The 21,348-nt window shown below is 40.0% G+C and overlaps 1 protein-coding gene across 1 annotated transcript in view; it reads right to left on the bottom strand.

Annotated features, from left to right (window-relative positions):
• Positions 1–21,348, bottom strand: part of mcama (melanoma cell adhesion molecule a) — a 50,699-nt gene that overhangs the window by 5,108 nt on the left and 24,243 nt on the right. The window contains exons 3-12 of the mRNA XM_087807990.1: positions 15,597–15,724; positions 14,231–14,459; positions 14,078–14,148; positions 12,823–12,910; positions 12,571–12,744; positions 10,273–10,400; positions 2,694–2,838; positions 2,337–2,452; positions 1,142–1,283; positions 951–1,081 (exon numbers count right to left, since the gene is read on the bottom strand). Coding sequence (XP_087664116.1) covers positions 951–1,081; positions 1,142–1,283; positions 2,337–2,452; positions 2,694–2,838; positions 10,273–10,400; positions 12,571–12,744; positions 12,823–12,910; positions 14,078–14,148; positions 14,231–14,459; positions 15,597–15,724 — 1,352 coding nt within the window. The remainder of the gene's footprint in view (positions 1–950; positions 1,082–1,141; positions 1,284–2,336; positions 2,453–2,693; positions 2,839–10,272; positions 10,401–12,570; positions 12,745–12,822; positions 12,911–14,077; positions 14,149–14,230; positions 14,460–15,596; positions 15,725–21,348) is intronic.

Genomic DNA, 21,348 nt, shown 5'->3' with positions numbered 1-21,348 from the left:
TCATGAGACCAGGAAGGTCATGAGACTAGGAAGGTCACGAGACCAGGAAGGTCATGAGACCAGGAAGGTCACAAAACCAGGACGGTCATGAGACCAGGAAGGTCACGTGACCAGGAAGGTCACGAGACCAGGAAGGTCATGTGACCAGGAAGGTCATGTGACCAGGAAGGTCATGAGACCAGGAAGGTCACGAGACCAGGAAGGTCACATGACCAGGAAGTTCACGAGACCAGGAAGGTCATGTGACCAGGAAGGCCACGAGACCAGGAAGTTCATGAGACCAGGAAGGTCATGTGACCAGGAGGTCATGTGACCAGGAGGTCATGTGACCAGGAGGTCATGTGACCAGGAGGTCATGTGACCAGGAAGTTCATGAGACCATGAAGGTCATGTAACCAGGAAGTTCACGAGACCAGGAAGTTCACGAGACCAGGAAGGTCATGTGACCAGGAAGTTCATGAGACCATGAAGGTCATGTAACCAGGAAGGTCACGAGACCAGGAAGGTCACGAGACCAGGAAGGTCACGAGACCAGGAAGGTCACGAGACCATGAAGGTCACGTGACCAGGAAGGTCACGAGACCAGGAAGTTCATGAGACCAGGAAGGTTACGAGACCAGGAAGGTCACGAGACCAGGAAGGTCATGAGACCAGAAAGGTTACGAGACCAGGAAGGTCACGAGACCAGGAAGATCATGTGACCAGGAAGTTCATGAGACCATGAAGGTCATGTGACCAGAAGTTCATGAGACCATGAAGGTCATGTGACCAGGAAGTTCATGAGACCATGAAGGTCATGTGACCAGGAAGGTCATGTGACCAGGAGGTCATGTGACCAGGAAGTTCATGAGACCATGAAGGTCATGTAACCAGGAAGGTCACGAGACCAGGAAGTTCACGAGACCAGAGGTCATGTGACCAGGAAGGTCAGGCTGGAGCGGGTGAGTCACCTGGCTGCCGGCGACGCTCCAGAAGACAGTGGGCGTGGGGTGACCTGCAGCTTCACAGGTGAGGTTGACCATCCTTCCCTCGGCCTCCTTCAGGTGCACCTCCTTCTCCAGGCCCAGCAGCTGAGGACCTCCTGCTCACACGGTCACGGTGAGAAGAACACACTCTCAGTGTGGAGAACGTGAGCACTGACCTTGAACCACGATGTGCACGGATCCGCTGGTGTGCAGGGACGGGATGGAGGGCACGGTCACCTCACACCTGTACTCGCCGCTGGTCTGGTACGAGGCGTCGTGGAGATGAAGAGAGTTTCCTTCAGCGACTCGTCGGTTCTCCTGCACATGACATGTTGACTTGAGTTGGATCTTCTCTCTTTCTAAACAATCTTCATCATGTGATCATGTGATCATGTGATCATGTGATCATGTCATCATGTCATCATGTGATCATGTGATCATGTGATCATGTGATCATGTCATCATGTCATCATGTCATCATGTCATCATGTCATCATGTGATCATGTCATCATGTCATCATGTGATCATGTCATCATGTCATCATGTGATCATGTCATCATGTGATCATGTCATCATGTCATCATGTCATCATGTCATCATGTCATCATGTGATCATGTCATCATGTCATCATGTGATCATGTCATCATGTCATCATGTGATCATGTCATCATGTGATCATGTCATCATGTCATCATGTCATCATGTCATCATGTCATCATGTGATCATGTGATCATGTCATCATGTCATCATGTCATCATGTGATCATGTGATCATGTGATCATGTGATCATGTCATCATGTCATCATGTCATCATGTCATCATGTGATCATGTGATCATGTCATCATGTCATCATGTCATCATGTGATCATGTGATCATGTCATCATGTCATCATGTGATCATGTGATCATGTGATCATGTGATCATGTCATCATGTGATCATGTCATCATGTCATCATGTCATCATGTCATCATGTCATCATGTCATCATGTCATCATGTCATCATGTGATCATGTGATCATGTGATCATGTCATCATGTCATCATGTCATCATGTCATCATGTGATCATGTGATCATGTCATCATGTCATCATGTCATCATGTGATCATGTCATCATGTCATCATGTCATCATGTCATCATGTGATCATGTGATCATGTCATCATGTCATCATGTCATCATGTCATCATGTCATCATGTGATCATGTCATCATGTCATCATGTCATCATGTCATCATGTGATCATGTGATCATGTGATCATGTCATCATGTCATCATGTCATCATGTGATCATGTCATCATGTCATCATGTCATCATGTCATCATGTCATCATGTCATCATGTGATCATGTGATCACGGATACGAACCTTGAACCAAACAGTGGAGGTCTTCAAAGACGACAGAGCGTTACAAGTCGCCGTCAGATTCTCTCCTCGGAACATGAACTCAGAGTCTTTGGGAACAACAACGGCTGGATCCAGATCTGAGACGAGCACAAGTTACACAAGTGTGTGGATGTAACACATGTGTAACACACTGTTGTGTGCGTGTGTCACTCACAGTTAAACAAGTGTGTGTGTATAACATGTGTGTGTGTGTGTGTGTGTGTGTGTGTGTGTGTGTGTGTGTGTGTGTGTGTCACTCACAGTTAAACAAGTGTGTGTGTATAACATGTGTGTGTGTGTGTGTGTGTGTGTGTGTGTGTGTGTGTGTGTGTCACTCACAGTGCACTGTCAGCTGCATCTCTCCCTTCACATGCTCGGGGGCGTCGGCGTCCTGAGGACGACACCTGTAGATGCCGCTGTCTTTCCTCGTGACCTCAGTCAGGACCATAAGGTCGCGGCTGCTGTCCAGGTACTGACCCGGTTCCTGAGAGGGAAGTAAGTGAAGTAACAAGTGTTAACAAGTGAAGTAACAAGTGTTAACAAGTGAAGTAACAAGTGAAGTAACAAGTGTTAACAAGTGAAGTAACAAGTGTTAACAAGTGAAGTAACAAGTGAAGTAACAAGTGTTAACAAGTGAAGTAACAAGTGAAGTAACAAGTGTTAACAAGTGAAGTAACAAGTGAAGTAACAAGTGTTAACAAGTGAAGTAACAAGTGAAGTAACAAGTGAAGTAACAAGTGAAGTAACAAGTGAAGTAACAAGTGTTAACAAGTGAAGTAACAAGTGAAGTAACAAGTGTTAACAAGTGAAGTAACAAGTGTTAACAAGTGAAGTAACAAGTGTTAACCAGTGAAGTAACAAGTGTTAACCAGTGAAGTAACAAGTGAAGTAACAAGTGAAGTAACAAGTGTTAACAAGTGAAGTAACAAGTGAAGTAACAAGTGTTAACCAGTCAAGTAACAAGTGTGAACAAGTGAAGTAACAAGTGTTAATAAGTGAAGTAACAAGTGTTAACAAGTGAAGTAACAATTGTTAACAACTGAAGTAACAACTGTTAACAAGTGAAGTAACAAGTGTTAATAAGTGAAGTAACAAGTGTTAACAAGTGAAGTAACAAGTGTTAACAAGTGAAGTAACAAGTGTTAACCAGTCAAGTAACAAGTGTTAACAAGTGACGTAACAAGTGTTAACCAGTGAAGTAACAATTGTTAACAAGTGAAGTAACAAGTGTTAATAAGTGAAGTAACAAGTGTTAACAAGTGAAGTAACAAGTGTTAACAAGTGAAGTAACAAGTGTTAACCAGTCAAGTAACAAGTGTTAACAACTGACGTAACAAGTGTTAACCAGTGAAGTAACAATTGTTAACAAGTGAAGTAACAAGTGTTAACAAGTGAAGTAACAAGTGTTAATAAGTGAAGTAACAAGTGTTAATAAGTGAAGTAACAAGTGAAGTAACAAGTGTTAATAAGTGAAGTAACAAGTGAAGTAACAAGTGTTAATAAGTGAAGTAACAAGTGTTAACAAGTGAAGTAACAATTGTTAACAACTGAAGTAACAACTGTTAACAAGTGAAGTAACAAGTGTTAATAAGTGAAGTAACAAGTGTTAACCAGTGAAGTAACAAGTGTTAACAAGTGAAGTAACAAGTGTTAACCAGTGAAGTAACAAGTGTTAACAAGTGAAGTAACAAGTGTTAACCAGTCAAGTAACAAGTGTTAACAAGTGAAGTAACAAGTGTTAACCAGTGAAGTAACAATTGTTAACAACTGAAGTAACAACTGTTAACAAGTGAAGTAACAAGTGTTAACAAGTGAAGTAACAAGTGTTAATAAGTGAAGTAACAAGTGTTAACAAGTGAAGTAACAATTGTTAACAACTGAAGTAACAACTGTTAACAAGTGAAGTAACAAGTGTTAATAAGTGAAGTAACAAGTGTTAACAAGTGAAGTAACAAGTGTTAACAAGTGAAGTAACAAGTGTTAACCAGTCAAGTAACAAGTGTTAACAAGTGACGTAACAAGTGTTAACCAGTGAAGTAACAATTGTTAACAAGTGAAGTAACAAGTGTTAATAAGTGAAGTAACAAGTGTTAACAAGTGAAGTAACAAGTGTTAACAAGTGAAGTAACAAGTGTTAACCAGTCAAGTAACAAGTGTTAACAACTGACGTAACAAGTGTTAACCAGTGAAGTAACAATTGTTAACAAGTGAAGTAACAAGTGTTAACAAGTGAAGTAACAAGTGTTAATAAGTGAAGTAACAAGTGTTAATAAGTGAAGTAACAAGTGAAGTAACAAGTGTTAATAAGTGAAGTAACAAGTGAAGTAACAAGTGTTAATAAGTGAAGTAACAAGTGAAGTAACAAGTGTTAACAAGTGAAGTAACAATTGTTAACAACTGAAGTAACAACTGTTAACAAGTGAAGTAACAAGTGTTAATAAGTGAAGTAACAAGTGTTAACCAGTGAAGTAACAAGTGTTAACAAGTGAAGTAACAAGTGTTAACCAGTGAAGTAACAAGTGTTAACAAGTGAAGTAACAAGTGTTAACCAGTCAAGTAACAAGTGTTAACAAGTGAAGTAACAAGTGTTAACCAGTGAAGTAACAATTGTTAACAACTGAAGTAACAACTGTTAACAAGTGAAGTAACAAGTGTTAACAAGTGAAGTAACAGGTGAAGTAACAAGTGAAGTAACAAGTGAAGTAACCAGTGAAGTAACCAGTGAAGTAACAAGTGAAGTAACAAGTGTTAACCAGTGAAGTAACAAGTGAAGTAAAAAGTGAAGTAACAAGTGTTAACAAGTGTTAACCAGTGAAGTAACAAGTGTTAACAAGTGAAGTAACAAATGTTAACAAGTTAAGTAACAAATGTTAACAAGTGAAGTAACAAGTGTTAACAAGTGCAGTAACAAGTGTTAACAAGTGAAGTAACAAGTGTTAACAAGTGAAGTAACAAGTGTTAACCAGTGAAGTAACAAGTGTTAACAAGTGAAGTAACAAATGTTAACAAGTGAAGTAACAAGTGTTAACAAGTGAAGTAACAAATGTTAACAAGTGAAGTAACAAGTGTTAACCAGTGAAGTAACAAGTGAAGTAACAAGTGTTAACCAGTGAAGTAACAAGTGAAGTAACAAGTGTTAACCAGTGAAGTAACAAGTGAAGTAACAAGTGAAGTAACAAGTGTTAACAAGTGCAGTAACAAGTGTTAACAAGTGAAGTAACAAGTGTTAACAAGTGAAGTAACAAGTGTTAACAAGTGAAGTAACACGTGTTAACAAGTGAAGTAACAAGTGTTGACAAGTGAAGTAACAAGTGTTAACAAGTGAAGTAACAAGTGTTAACAAGTGAAGTAACAAGTGTTAACAAGTGTTAACAAGTGAAGTAACAGGTGAAGTAACAAGTGAAGTAACAACTGTTAACAAGTGAAGTGACAAGTGTTAACAAGTGAAGTAACAAGTGTTAACAAGTGAAGTAACAGGTGAAGTAACAAGTGTTAACAAGTGAAGTAACAATTGTTAACAACTGAAGTAACAACTGTTAACAAGTAAAGTAACAAGTGTTAATAAGTGGAGTAACAAGTGTTAACAAGTGAAGTAACAAGTGTTAACAAGTGTTAACAAGTGAAGTAACAGGTGAAGTAACAACTGTTAACAAGTGAAGTAACAAGTGTTAACAAGTGAAGTAACAAGTGTTAACAAGTGAAGTAACAAGTGTTAACAAGTGAAGTAACAAGTGTTAACAAGTGAAGTAACAAATGTTAACCAGTGAAGTAACAAGTGTTAACAAGTGAAGTAACAAGTGTTAACAAGTGAAGTAACAAGTGTTAACAAGTGAAGTAACAAATGTTAACCAGTGAAGTAACAAGTGTTAACAAGTGAAGTAACAAGTGTTAACAAGTGAAGTAACAAGTGTTAACAAGTGAAGTAACAAATGTTAACCAGTGAAGTAACAAGTGTTAACAAGTGAAGTAACAAATGTTAACCAGTGAAGTAACAAATGTTAACCAGTGAAGTAACAAGTGTTAACAAGTGAAGTAACAAATGTTAACAAGTGAAGTAACAAATGTTAACAAGTGAAGTAACAAGTGTTAACAAGTGAAGTAACAAGTGAAGTAACAAGTGTTAACAAGTGAAGTAACAAGTGTTAACAAGTGAAGTAACAAGTGTTAACAAGTGAAGTAACAAGTGAAGTAACAAGTGTTAACAAGTGAAGTAACAAGTGAAGTAACAAGTGTTAACAAGTGAAGTAACAAGTGAAGTAACAAGTGTTAACAAGTGAAGTAACAAGTGAAGTAACAAGTGAAGTAACAAGTGAAGTAACAAGTGAAGTAACAAGTGTTAACAAGTGAAGTAACAAGTGAAGTAACAAGTGTTAACAAGTGAAGTAACAAGTGAAGTAACAAGTGTTAACAAGTGAAGTAACAAGTGTTAACCAGTGAAGTAACAAGTGTTAACCAGTGAAGTAACAAGTGAAGTAACAAGTGAAGTAACAAGTGTTAACAAGTGAAGTAACAAGTGAAGTAACAAGTGTTAACCAGTCAAGTAACAAGTGTGAACAAGTGAAGTAACAAGTGTTAATAAGTGAAGTAACAAGTGTTAACAAGTGAAGTAACAATTGTTAACAACTGAAGTAACAACTGTTAACAAGTGAAGTAACAAGTGTTAATAAGTGAAGTAACAAGTGTTAACAAGTGAAGTAACAAGTGTTAACAAGTGAAGTAACAAGTGTTAACCAGTCAAGTAACAAGTGTTAACAAGTGACGTAACAAGTGTTAACCAGTGAAGTAACAATTGTTAACAAGTGAAGTAACAAGTGTTAATAAGTGAAGTAACAAGTGTTAACAAGTGAAGTAACAAGTGTTAACAAGTGAAGTAACAAGTGTTAACCAGTCAAGTAACAAGTGTTAACAACTGACGTAACAAGTGTTAACCAGTGAAGTAACAATTGTTAACAAGTGAAGTAACAAGTGTTAACAAGTGAAGTAACAAGTGTTAATAAGTGAAGTAACAAGTGTTAATAAGTGAAGTAACAAGTGAAGTAACAAGTGTTAATAAGTGAAGTAACAAGTGAAGTAACAAGTGTTAATAAGTGAAGTAACAAGTGTTAACAAGTGAAGTAACAATTGTTAACAACTGAAGTAACAACTGTTAACAAGTGAAGTAACAAGTGTTAATAAGTGAAGTAACAAGTGTTAACCAGTGAAGTAACAAGTGTTAACAAGTGAAGTAACAAGTGTTAACCAGTGAAGTAACAAGTGTTAACAAGTGAAGTAACAAGTGTTAACCAGTCAAGTAACAAGTGTTAACAAGTGAAGTAACAAGTGTTAACCAGTGAAGTAACAATTGTTAACAACTGAAGTAACAACTGTTAACAAGTGAAGTAACAAGTGTTAACAAGTGAAGTAACAAGTGTTAATAAGTGAAGTAACAAGTGTTAACAAGTGAAGTAACAATTGTTAACAACTGAAGTAACAACTGTTAACAAGTGAAGTAACAAGTGTTAATAAGTGAAGTAACAAGTGTTAACAAGTGAAGTAACAAGTGTTAACAAGTGAAGTAACAAGTGTTAACCAGTCAAGTAACAAGTGTTAACAAGTGACGTAACAAGTGTTAACCAGTGAAGTAACAATTGTTAACAAGTGAAGTAACAAGTGTTAATAAGTGAAGTAACAAGTGTTAACAAGTGAAGTAACAAGTGTTAACAAGTGAAGTAACAAGTGTTAACCAGTCAAGTAACAAGTGTTAACAACTGACGTAACAAGTGTTAACCAGTGAAGTAACAATTGTTAACAAGTGAAGTAACAAGTGTTAACAAGTGAAGTAACAAGTGTTAATAAGTGAAGTAACAAGTGTTAATAAGTGAAGTAACAAGTGAAGTAACAAGTGTTAATAAGTGAAGTAACAAGTGAAGTAACAAGTGTTAATAAGTGAAGTAACAAGTGAAGTAACAAGTGTTAACAAGTGAAGTAACAATTGTTAACAACTGAAGTAACAACTGTTAACAAGTGAAGTAACAAGTGTTAATAAGTGAAGTAACAAGTGTTAACCAGTGAAGTAACAAGTGTTAACAAGTGAAGTAACAAGTGTTAACCAGTGAAGTAACAAGTGTTAACAAGTGAAGTAACAAGTGTTAACCAGTCAAGTAACAAGTGTTAACAAGTGAAGTAACAAGTGTTAACCAGTGAAGTAACAATTGTTAACAACTGAAGTAACAACTGTTAACAAGTGAAGTAACAAGTGTTAACAAGTGAAGTAACAGGTGAAGTAACAAGTGAAGTAACAAGTGAAGTAACCAGTGAAGTAACCAGTGAAGTAACAAGTGAAGTAACAAGTGTTAACCAGTGAAGTAACAAGTGAAGTAAAAAGTGAAGTAACAAGTGTTAACAAGTGTTAACCAGTGAAGTAACAAGTGTTAACAAGTGAAGTAACAAATGTTAACAAGTTAAGTAACAAATGTTAACAAGTGAAGTAACAAGTGTTAACAAGTGCAGTAACAAGTGTTAACAAGTGAAGTAACAAGTGTTAACAAGTGAAGTAACAAGTGTTAACCAGTGAAGTAACAAGTGTTAACAAGTGAAGTAACAAATGTTAACAAGTGAAGTAACAAGTGTTAACAAGTGAAGTAACAAATGTTAACAAGTGAAGTAACAAGTGTTAACCAGTGAAGTAACAAGTGAAGTAACAAGTGTTAACCAGTGAAGTAACAAGTGAAGTAACAAGTGTTAACCAGTGAAGTAACAAGTGAAGTAACAAGTGAAGTAACAAGTGTTAACAAGTGCAGTAACAAGTGTTAACAAGTGAAGTAACAAGTGTTAACAAGTGAAGTAACAAGTGTTAACAAGTGAAGTAACACGTGTTAACAAGTGAAGTAACAAGTGTTGACAAGTGAAGTAACAAGTGTTAACAAGTGAAGTAACAAGTGTTAACAAGTGAAGTAACAAGTGTTAACAAGTGTTAACAAGTGAAGTAACAGGTGAAGTAACAAGTGAAGTAACAACTGTTAACAAGTGAAGTGACAAGTGTTAACAAGTGAAGTAACAAGTGTTAACAAGTGAAGTAACAGGTGAAGTAACAAGTGTTAACAAGTGAAGTAACAATTGTTAACAACTGAAGTAACAACTGTTAACAAGTAAAGTAACAAGTGTTAATAAGTGGAGTAACAAGTGTTAACAAGTGAAGTAACAAGTGTTAACAAGTGTTAACAAGTGAAGTAACAGGTGAAGTAACAACTGTTAACAAGTGAAGTAACAAGTGTTAACAAGTGAAGTAACAAGTGTTAACAAGTGAAGTAACAAGTGTTAACAAGTGAAGTAACAAGTGTTAACAAGTGAAGTAACAAATGTTAACCAGTGAAGTAACAAGTGTTAACAAGTGAAGTAACAAGTGTTAACAAGTGAAGTAACAAGTGTTAACAAGTGAAGTAACAAATGTTAACCAGTGAAGTAACAAGTGTTAACAAGTGAAGTAACAAGTGTTAACAAGTGAAGTAACAAGTGTTAACAAGTGAAGTAACAAATGTTAACCAGTGAAGTAACAAGTGTTAACAAGTGAAGTAACAAATGTTAACCAGTGAAGTAACAAATGTTAACCAGTGAAGTAACAAGTGTTAACAAGTGAAGTAACAAATGTTAACAAGTGAAGTAACAAATGTTAACAAGTGAAGTAACAAGTGTTAACAAGTGAAGTAACAAGTGAAGTAACAAGTGTTAACAAGTACCACAACTACCTGTCGACACAAAGTCATTAGTGAAAGTCTTGTGAACACAAAGCTAGTGTGTCAGACATGAACGGGTCAGAGCTGCAGGGTCAGCACACTGGAGTCACAGGGGGTCCAGCAGCTCTGCATATGAAAAACATTCCCGACGCGTCTCCTTCGTGTCTTTCTCTGTGAGGACGTCGCTGAGAAAAGTTCTTTCTTACTTGTTCGCGGCTGAAGAGAAAGGGGGGCGCAGGGTTCCCGTCGCTCTGGCAACGCAGCTCCACGGTGTCGCCCTCTCGGACCAGACCCTTGGGCAGCTCCTTCCACATCTCCGCCATGGTGGTGGGGTCTGAACACAACCTCATTAAAGTCACTTCAGCGGATCGTTGTGGCGACGCTTCTCTGAGGAGCAACCATCACAAGGTTCTGGTCCATTGTCCCGCACACGACCCGCTTACGACCCGCTTACGACCCGCTTACGACCCGCTTACGACCCGCTTACGACCCGCTTACGACCCGCCGGGGGATTTTTACGAGCGTGTCTTAGAAAACCTTCACTGACCATCTTTGTCCAACTTTATCTGCACTTTCTCAGACTTGTGGACAAAATTTTTCACTTGTTTGACTTTATATCCCTTTATTTTCTTTCAATTAAAACTATTTAAACATTCTTATTTACTACATTGACTGTGGTCTTCACAAGATATTTGTTAAAGTATTGAATCCATAGTTTAAACACCTCAATATACACTTTATTGTTTATATTTATTTATTATTTTTACTCAAATAACTAGATGATAATTACATCATTGTTTAGTTTATTTCCATATAATAAATACAAATAAATACATTTTATTTATTGTTTTTACTCAAATAACTTGATGATAATTACATCATTGTTTAGTTTATTTCCATATAATAAATACAAATAAATACATTTTATTTATTGTTTTTACTCAAATAACTTGATGATAATTACATCATTATTTAGTTTATTTCCATGTAATAAATACAAATAAATACATTTTATTTATTGTTTTTACTCAAATAACTTAATGATAATGACATCATTGTTTAGTTTATTTCCATGTAATAAATACAAATGAATACATTTTATTCTCACATGTTGACATAAACATCTTATTTTATTTTATTACTGTGTTCATTTTAATTAACGATTCATATTTTATTATAAATCATTATTTTTGTATTTATTTATTTTATTACTGTTAATAAAATCTTTATTTTGAGATTCTGGGACAAAATAAACATAAATCCATCGACTAAAATCTGAAGATCAGATCTATTTCTTTCAAGGTCATTAGTTTTGTCAAGTGTGTGAGTGTGTGAGTGTGTGAGTGTGTAAGTGTGTGAGTGTGTGAGTGTGTGAGTGTGTGAGTGTGTAAGTGTGTAAGTGTGTGAGAGTGTGAGAGTGTGAGTGTGTGAGTGTGTAAGTGTGTAAGTGTGTGAGTGTGTAAGCGTGTGAGTGTGAGTGTGTAAGCGTGTGAGTGTGTGAGCGTGTGAGTGTGTGAGAGTGTGTGAGAGTGTGTAAGTGTGTGAGTGTGTGAGTGTGTAAGCGTGTGAGTGTGTAAGTGTGTGAGTGTGTGAGTGTGTAAGTGTGTGAGTGTGTGAGCGTGTGAGCGTGTGAGTTTGTGAGTGTGTAAGTGTGTAAGTGTGTGAGTGTGTAAGTGTGTGAGCGTGTGAGTGTGTAAGTGTGTAAGCCTGTGAGTGTGTGAGTGTGTAAGTGTGTGAGTGTGTAAGTGTGTAAGCCTGTAAGTGTGTAAGTGTGTGAGTGTGTAAGTGTGTAAGTGTGTAAGCCTGTAAGTGTGTAAGTGTGTGAGTGTGTAAGTGTGTAAGCCTGTGAGTGTGTAAGTGTGTAAGTGTGTAAGTGTGTGAGTGTGTAAGTGTGTGAGTGTGTAAGTGTGTGAGTGTGTAAGTGTGTGAGTGTGTAAGTGTGTAAGTGTGTGAGTGTGTAAGTGTGTGAGTGTGTAAGTGTGTAAGTGTGTAAGCCTGTAAGTGTGTGAGTGTGTAAGTGTGTGAGTGTGTAAGTGTGTGAGTGTGAAAGTGTGTAAGTGTGTGAGTGTGTAAGTGTGTGAGTGTGTAAGTGTGTGAGCGTGTGAGTGTGTAAGTGTGTGAGTGTGTAAGTGTGTAAGTGTGTGAGTGTGTAAGTGTGTGAGTGTGTAAGTGTGTGAGTGTGTGAGTGTGTAAGTGTGTAAGTGTGTAAGTGTGTAAGTGTGTGAGTGTGTAAGCCTGTAAGTGTGTGAGAGTTTAAGTGTGTGAGTGTGTAAGTGTGTGAGTGTGTGAGTGTGTAAGTGTGTAAGCCTGTAAGTGTGTGAGAGTGTAAGTGTGTGAGTGTGTAAGTGTGTAAGTGTGTAAGCCTGTAAGTGTGTGAGTGTGTAAGTGTGTGAGTGTGTGAGTGTGTAAGTGTGTAAGCCTGTAAGCCTGTAAGTGTGTAAGTGTGTAAGCCTGTAAGTGTGTAAGTGTGTTTCTGTGAAGCTAGTGTGCTTGTCTGCACTCACAGTGGACGCTGACGTTGACGCCGCTGGACTCCACAGTACGTATGGCCGCCGGCACGTAGAAGCTGACCTCGCAGGAGAACTGAGAGTCCTTGTCCTCCTTCGTCACCTTGTACTCCAGAGTGCTCTGGACCGAGAACAACTGGCTGCGAGTCACCAGTGTCAACACGTTGACGTCTGTGGAGACGGAAGAAGATGCGACGCGTGTCGACGTCAGAAGGTTGAGATGCTGATCTGACGTCAGTCGTGACTCACATCCCAGCGAAGGCACCAGAGGTTCTCCGTTCCTGTACCAGGTGATGTTGGGTTTAGGGAAGCCGTTGCGGACCTCGCAGGACGCCACCTGATCCAGACACGCCGTTATTATCACGCCTCAACATCTTTCACGAGTGACAGAGCGACACCTACTGTTGATGTCTGTAAATGACTTTCTATGATGTTTTACATGATTTTCTGCTCAGCAGTGACGACAAAACGACTACAAACGCACAACAACGTACAGCGTCGAGCAAAAGAAAGTCTTACAATTAGAAACGTTTTTAATTCAAACCTGTGACATGATTGATAAAGATAACAATTTTCATTTCGCTTTATCCCTTGTGGGGTCGCGGGGAGACGGGAGTCTGTCCCAGTATCATAGGGCGAGAGGCAGGGGACACCCTGGACAGGACGCCAGTCTGTCTCAGGACACTCAAAGACAGACAACCATTCACACACACACACTCATACCTGTGTGAGTGTGTACGTGTGTGAGTGTGTAAGTGTGTAAGTGTGTAAGTGTGTGAGTGTGTAAGTTTGTAAGTGTGTAAGCCTGTAAGTGTATAAGTGTGTAAGTGTGTAAGTGTGTGAGTGTATAAGTGTGTACGTGTGTGAGTGTGTACGTGTGTAAGTGTGTGAGTGTGTAAGTGTGTACGTGTGTGAGTGTGTAAGTGTGTAAGTGTGTAAGCCTGTAAGTGTGTAAGTGTGTGAGTGTGTAAGTGTGTAAGTGTGTGAGTGTGTGAGCGTGTGAGCGTGTAAGTGTGTAAGTGTGTGAGTGTGTAAGTTTGTGAGCATGTGAGTGTGTAAGTGTGTGAGTGTGTAAGTGTGTAAGCCTGTGAGTGTGTAAGTGTGTAAGTGTGTACGTGTGTAAGTGTGTGAGTGTGTAAGTGTGTAAGCCTGTGAGTGTGTAAGTGTGTAAGTGTGTACGTGTGTAAGTGTGTGAGCGTGTGAGTGTGTAAGTGTGTACGTGTGTGAGTGTGTAAGTGTGTGAGTGTGTAAGTATGTGAGCGTGTGAGTGTGTAAGTGTGTACGTGTGTGAGTGTGTAAGTGTGTGAGTGTGTGAGTGTGTGAGTGTGTGAGTGTGTAAGTGTGTGAGTGTGTAAGCCTACGGACAATTTCCCCAAAGTTCTTAATCAACCTCTTTATGTTTCTGGACTGTGGGAGGAAACCGGAGTGTCCGGAGTAAACCCTCACAACACGTCATATATGTCAAGATGGTGAAGAGACTCAGGTATGATTTAATCACGCTCACCTTGGACGGAAGCTCGTTGGTCACAGACACTCCGGTCTGGACTCCCTCGATGAGCGGTGGTTCTGGTGTCGCTGGAAGAGACCAGGAGACCCGATGAAACATCTCAAACATCAGCATCTTCAGGTCACGAGCTGGAGGTCGTGGGTTCCTCACCGAACACCCTCAGGTGAGTCTTGCGCTCGCTGGTGCCGGCGGCCAGACCGTTGACCTGGCAGAAGAACTCGCGGTCGTCCGACAGACGCACGCCGGCGATGCTGAGTCTGGTGCCGTGGTGCTCGCTGACCACCTGCATGTGCTCGCTGTACTCGGTGTCGTTGTCCACCACGCGCACGTTGTTGTCGCCGTAGAAGATCCTCAGCCTGGAGTTGGAACCTTCTTGCTTCTGCAGGACCACAGACACCCGTGACGCTCAGAGTCCGATTGGTTTTTATTTGTGTTTTTAACTCGTTTTTAAACCTGTTTTAATGAAGTTTTCTGTGACTTATTAAATGATAAATGTTATTTAATCTGTATAATCTTGACGATGTAGTCGTCACTAAACTCACCGTACGCTTCCATACAATATATTCGGCTCATGATACAAAAACTTTTATACATTTGCATAATTAAAGGCCATTGAATTTGAGTGACATCTTGTGATGGTTCCTGGAAGTGAAGCTGAAATATGACCAGAATCAGCTTTAGAAAGGTGACTACTGCCATCTAGAGGCCGGGAGTTCAATTGAAACACCAAAATAAACGCTTTGAATATGTGCATTTTAATTGTCAATAAAAAAAATCTAATTATTATATTTTACAAACCTTAAATATGATATAAATAAACAGAATATATGATAAAAATGTGATTTTATCCCCAATTATATGTGAACCACAGATGCATACGTGAATAAATAAATGAATATTCAGGTTAAATCTCTGGTTCTTGTAATGGACTGATGATGTCATCAATCAATCACGCAGCCGTCAGAAGCTCCTCTAATGTGTCGTGTCATTATGTCCATCAATCATCTTCTCCCTCCAGCGACGTGTTCCATGAACATCACATTAACCAAGTGCGTTGTGAATGGAAACAGGTTCCAGGAGTGAGATATAAATATATATAAAGTGAGATATAAATATATATAAAGTGAGATGTAAATATTGTCCGTTAGATGTTTACACCTGGAGAAACAGTTACACTGACTCTGCAGCAGAACAAGTCCTTATCTGGACGTGCTGTGAAGCATCAGCTCCTGCCTTCACACCAGCAATAAATGATTCTTTTGTGTTCTTAAGCAACGGACGCCATCATTAATCTCTCGTCACATTCATGGGAAAAAACACTATATTAACACAAAGTGTGTATATATAACTATATAACTAATATATAACTAATGAATGACAATCTTTCCTCAGAAGGAACGTGTGGAAGGATTGATTGACTGACGGTCCTCGTGTCCTGGTAGCATCACTCGGATGAAGGACTGCATGAACCTCAGGCGGGTCTCTGGGCTCCAGGTCTTCAGACGCCAGAACTCACCACGAACCACTGGATCATGACGAATCTGGGCTGGGCCTCGGTGAAGTTGTAGCGGCACGGGATCTCGGCGGTGTCGCCCAGGAACGCCTCCACGTTGTCCGGCACCGTCACGTCCACTCTGGCCTCGACTGCAGGAGAAACAGTAAATCTGTGAAACCCTCGTCGACGTCTCATTATTATTTCAACCTCGGGCTTTAATTCACTTCTCGGTCTCATGTTTCTTGGCAGACTCGCTCCTCGCGGGCCCGACCGGACCCAGTCATCCGTGGCCCACAGAGAAGAAAAGGCTTCTTGTCCACATGGCATCGCTTCGAGCCCGGCTGTCACTAAACCACATCTTGGATGGACGAGCCGAGCTCTCAGACATCAGCGGGGGAACCCGGGCGGAGACGGACCCGCCGGCCCGACTGGACTCGCAGCCAAGAGCTTCTCCAGCCTTGTGGGCCGCGGCACCAGAGACAGCTTTGTGTAGGACCAAGATGTTTAGTTGTGCGTCCTTCAGTTTCTTTAGGTTTGAACACATGAACAGAAGCCCCCCTCAGGACTCGTTTATCTCAACCCTCCCCCTCGACTTGATCCTGTTAACATTCATCTACAAATCAATCTGTAACGAGCAAACACATTTGATTTCCTTTGTTACGACTAATTGAAAGAGTCCTGGGGCTTGAATACTTTACATAACAAAGCAGCGTTTGGTGAATTAATGGAGACGATGTGAGGTTTGCTGGGCGTCCGTGGAGCTGCAGACATGGTTTGGTTTTGACTCCTGATCTGAGAAGACGATCAAACCTGGACATGTTTTCAAGCGTGGAATGGTCTCTTGTACACGTGTGTAAACGATTCATCACGTGTTCACCGAGTCAACATCCACTGCTGAGCTGAACTGAGCGGAGAAGGTTAGACAGTCGTCAGGACGTGGAGATGCTTTCAGCGGACAGATGCTCGGACCATCACACGCCCAGTGTTTTCTTTTCTATGTCGTCACGAGTGTGTGAGACAAACACACATCTTTACAGGTTTGTTCTGTAACAAGAACCAAATACAAGACACAGACGTTCGAACTGCAAGATGCAACCTGTTGGAGCTAAAGGGTCAAAGGTCAGATGGTGGTTTCACTGATGCAGATGTTGAGGATTCATCCTTCTGGTTTGAGAGTTGATACCTTAAGTACTGCAGCTGTCGTCCTGAAAGCCTGTTTTAAGGTGGTTTGATTTTTGGAAGTAACACTTCTTCTACATGTTCTAGTGGTTCCTGGTTTATTGTGGGGGTTCAGTTCTGTACACTTTTTAGGATTAATATTGAAATCACGGTTGTTCATAATGACTATTTTCTGAGTCACACAACACTGAAGCCAGCATTAGTAACACAGCTTCTGCACATGAGCTGTGCAATAAAAAAAGATACATGTATTTAAAGAACTTGTGTAAATGAATCATAGACGACTCTTCCTGTCACTAATCTTTCCATCAGAAAACTCATTAATCATTATCCAATAATCCACATTGATACTGAAAGACCTTTTCTTTGTTAAATTCCACAAGAATAATTGGTAACCAGACGTCAACACTGGCTGAAACAGACCAAGCATAAAAAAGAGCTTTAGGAGACCAGTCGCCACCCTGCTGCCCCCATTCAAGCAGCACCCCCCATTCAAGCAGCACCCCCATCACCAGCAGCCCGTCGCCCACCTCCTCCTCCCACCTCCTCCTCCCACCTCCTCCTCCCACCTCCCCCTCAGGGCTCTCTCCTCCCCCTCTCTTCCACTACAATCATTTTCACAATTCATTTTATTTTTCCTTTCTGTCTCTGGCTCCGTGCTCAGCCAACCATTGAGTTTAAGACGACGGGTGCGCCATTGTTCCCCCACCTGGGTGGACCAGATTCCTAACCACACGCACACACACGCACACACACACACACACACGCACACGTACACACACGCACACACACACACACACGCACACACACACACACACACGCACTCACACTCACACACACACGTACAGCACCAGCATCTTTTCAAACTTGGGGTCAAAAACAGTTCATCTACTTCTGTGGTTGTGTTCTAGAACAAAGACAGCCATAGACTTCGTGAAGGTATGAAACTGATTATGAGTCCAGAGTCCAAAAACCAAAACAAGGCCCAAAAGTCAAGGCATGAAATGTTGTGTCTCTTTGCGACCACGCCGCTAACTTTTCAGCTAATCCGATTAGCACTGGGGGGCTGCCGGGGATTTGGCTCCCAAAGCCAACCTGGGACCATTTTTATCTGCCCCTGTTGTGACTCTATGTGGACCACGGACCACAGACACATGACCCACGATCTGCAGACCCTGATCTCGGTGTGGAGCGCAGAGATTTGTGGGTCTGCGTGGCACTGATACGGAGCTAATTCATTCATGGAAGATCAATGTAGAAGAAACATCAGAATTGTATGTTTGAATAATATTAAAGATTACAAATGACTCCCTGGGTTGTCAGCACGACTCCTTGTCTGTTTCTCTTGTGACTGGACAATGTTGTATACTTTTGATGTTCATGTATTTATTGGCTCCAAAAACATCACTTACAGGTATTTACTAAAACATCTACTCAACACACAGACACATCATCCAACCTTAGCTGCTTTACTTAATTAAATAGCATATATATATTTATAATAATTAAAAGAATAACAACACATAACCTTTCAACTTGTTGAAATAGTTAAGGAGGTATAATGTTTTTTTTTGTGAGTTTTTATACATATCATCGCAAGGCTGATTTAAAATGTACAAATCTTCGGTTTAAAAGAACATAAACACTGACATGTTTTTTTTGCCCAAATCCAGCATCTTCACTTGTACAAAGCCAGTCTCGTAAACAATCCTGAAGTGATTAAACCATCTCACATGATCTCACTCATGCTAATCTCTAGTTATTGGATTACTGTTAACGAGTCTTGATTTTAAACAACAGGTTAGTTAGTCCTAGAAACAAGTCTAAAAACACTGGAACATGAGGCTCTGACAACACAGACAATAAAGAGTTAAGCTTCTGGTCGCCGACACTAACTCAAGTGGTCACCGTCACCGGTCTCTGTTTGATGGAGGTCGTCGGCTCAGACCCTTCCTGGTGGAGCTCGGCTGCTGATAAGAGTCCAAATCACCTCTGACACGCCAAACCAACCTCATTTACCTAATCTAATCCCTGGCGTGTTTGCCCGACCGTGAAATGAGCCTCAACACTGGCGGATAATCAACGTTTCCTCCGACAAATGTTGTTACAATCGTCCATGAATAGCTAATGCAGATCTACGGAGAAATATGACAGGATCGAGCAAGTTGGATTAAAAGCCTCTCGGGAAATGAGAATCTGACGCAACGGTGGGTCTGAGCTTTTGGAAAAAGGAACCTTTAGGATCGTCAGATTGAGAAGTTTCTTCTATTTTAACATTAAAATAAAGAGAAATCAACTCAAAGAAATGGTGAATTCTTAGAAGCATCAAAACATTTCCTCATGAAGTCAGTAAAAGTGACTGAACGTTGAGAGTGTCTGAGGGTCTCAGGCAGGTCTCAGAGAGGGTCTCAGAGAGGGTCTCAGGCAGGTCTCAGAGAGGGTCTCAGAGAGGGTCTCAGGCAGGTCTCAGAGAGGGTCTCAGAGAGGGTCTCAGGCAGGTCTCAGAGAGGGTCTCAGAGAGGGTCTCAGGCGGGGTCTCAGAGAGGGTCTCAGGCAGGTCTCAGAGAGGGTCTCAGGCAGGTCTCAGAGAGGGTCTCAGAGAGGGTCTCAGAGAGGGTCTCAGGCAGGTCTCAGAGAGGGAATCAGAGAGGGTCTCAGGCAGGTCTCAGAGAGGGTCTCAGAGAGGGTCTCAGAGAGGGTCTCAGAGAGGGTCTCAGAGAGGGTCTCAGAGAGGGTCTCAGGCAGGGTAAGCGGCGTGAAAGTAGAGCATGTAAGTGTGAACGACAGGGAGGAGGAACCTGAATACATCTCTGGTGGAGCGCTGAACACCTGGGGGACGACATCAAAGAGCGATACAGTGTGAAGAGCGTCCTCATCCACTCGTCCACTCGTCCACTCGTGCTTTCAGGAGCAGCATCTGGCACAAATCTCTGCACCGCCGGCGTCACAGTTCGGACCTTCTTCTTTCAGATAAGCAAGTGCAGCAAATCTCCTCAAAGGCAGCTCTTTACGCAATTATCCTCCTTTTATGCAGGAGAGCAAAGCCCAGGTCCAGGTCAGGACCTCACAAACCACCATAGATGTTCCCGTCAACTCCCTGAGGCCCTGATGGGACCGATAGATAATCACCTTTGATCAGACAGAGAACTTTTTCATCTGGATCTCACAGATCTTTTCTGGCTCAAAATCATCCTAAAAGCTTCTCAATGGAGAGAATATGGTTAGAAAGACGGTCTTCATGCTGCTGTGAACAACTTATTGGACAGTTTTCTCATCCTTTGTCCTTTTTATCCTCATTTTTTCATGATACTATATCTAAAATACTTAACATATAGATATGCTAACATAACATATAGACATGATAACATATAGACATGTTAACATAACATATAGACATGTTAACATAACATATAGATATGCTAACATAAATTTGATATGCTAATATAACGTATAGATATGCTAACATAACTTTGATATGCTCATATAACATATAGATATGCTAACATAAATTTGATATGCTAATATAACGTATAGATATGCTAACATAACTTTGATATGCTAATATAACATATAGATATGCTAACATAACTTTGATATGCTAATATAACGTATAGATATGCTAACATAACTTTGATATGCTAATATAACGTATAGATATGCTAACATAACTTTGATATGCTAATATAACATATAGATATGCTAACATAAATTTGATATGCTAATATAACGTATAGATATGCTAACATAACTTTGATATGCTAATATAACATATAGATATGCTAACATAACTTTGATATGCTCATATAACGTATAGATATGCTAACATAACTTTGATATGCTCATATAAAATATAGATATGCTAACATAACTTTGATATGCTCATATAACATATAGATATGCTAACATAACTTTGATATGCTCATATAACATATAGATATGCTAACATAACTTTGATATGCTCATATAACGTATAGATATGCTAACATAACTTTGATATGCTCATATAACGTATAGATATGCTAACATAACTTTGATATGCTCATATAACGTATAGATATGCTAACATAACTTTGATATGCTCAAATAACTTATAGATATGCTAACATAACTTTGATATGCTCATATAACGTATAGATATGCTAACATAACCAGTTCTGCTAACATCAGCATGGAGGATTGGTACTGAAGCAGCCGATCTACAGGGAACCTAAAACATATGAAATCCTATTAAGAGCTAAGCATTCAGTTGCTTTCTGGTTTCATTTGGGTTTAGTTTTCTGTTGAAATGTTTGGATACGTTTCTCTCCATGAAATCTAACTCTGCTGAGCCGATCAGTCTCCACTTGACTCTGACTTGGATGTTGCCCTGACAGTATTTTTTGAAGCTGTCCAGCATATCTGGCTTTTGAAGAACCCATCCCTGCCGGGTTAGCATCTTCTTCTGGAGCAGCATCAATTTTTCATCATCACACCCAGTGGGCGAGACTTCATTAAAGGAGCAACATGAATGTTTTATTTATGCTGGTATCTGACGTTCAGCACTGAGAGCAGCTTGTTCCTCCCCTTCCACCTCCCATGGATGGAGCCTCCAGAG

Source organism: Callionymus lyra, chromosome 14, assembly GCF_982586985.1.
Source record: "Callionymus lyra chromosome 14, fCalLyr1.hap1.1, whole genome shotgun sequence".
NCBI classification, from domain to species: Eukaryota; Metazoa; Chordata; class Actinopteri; order Syngnathiformes; family Callionymidae; genus Callionymus; species Callionymus lyra.
Note: the sequence above shows the minus strand (reverse complement) of the source record. Positions and strands in the feature narration are given on the sequence as shown.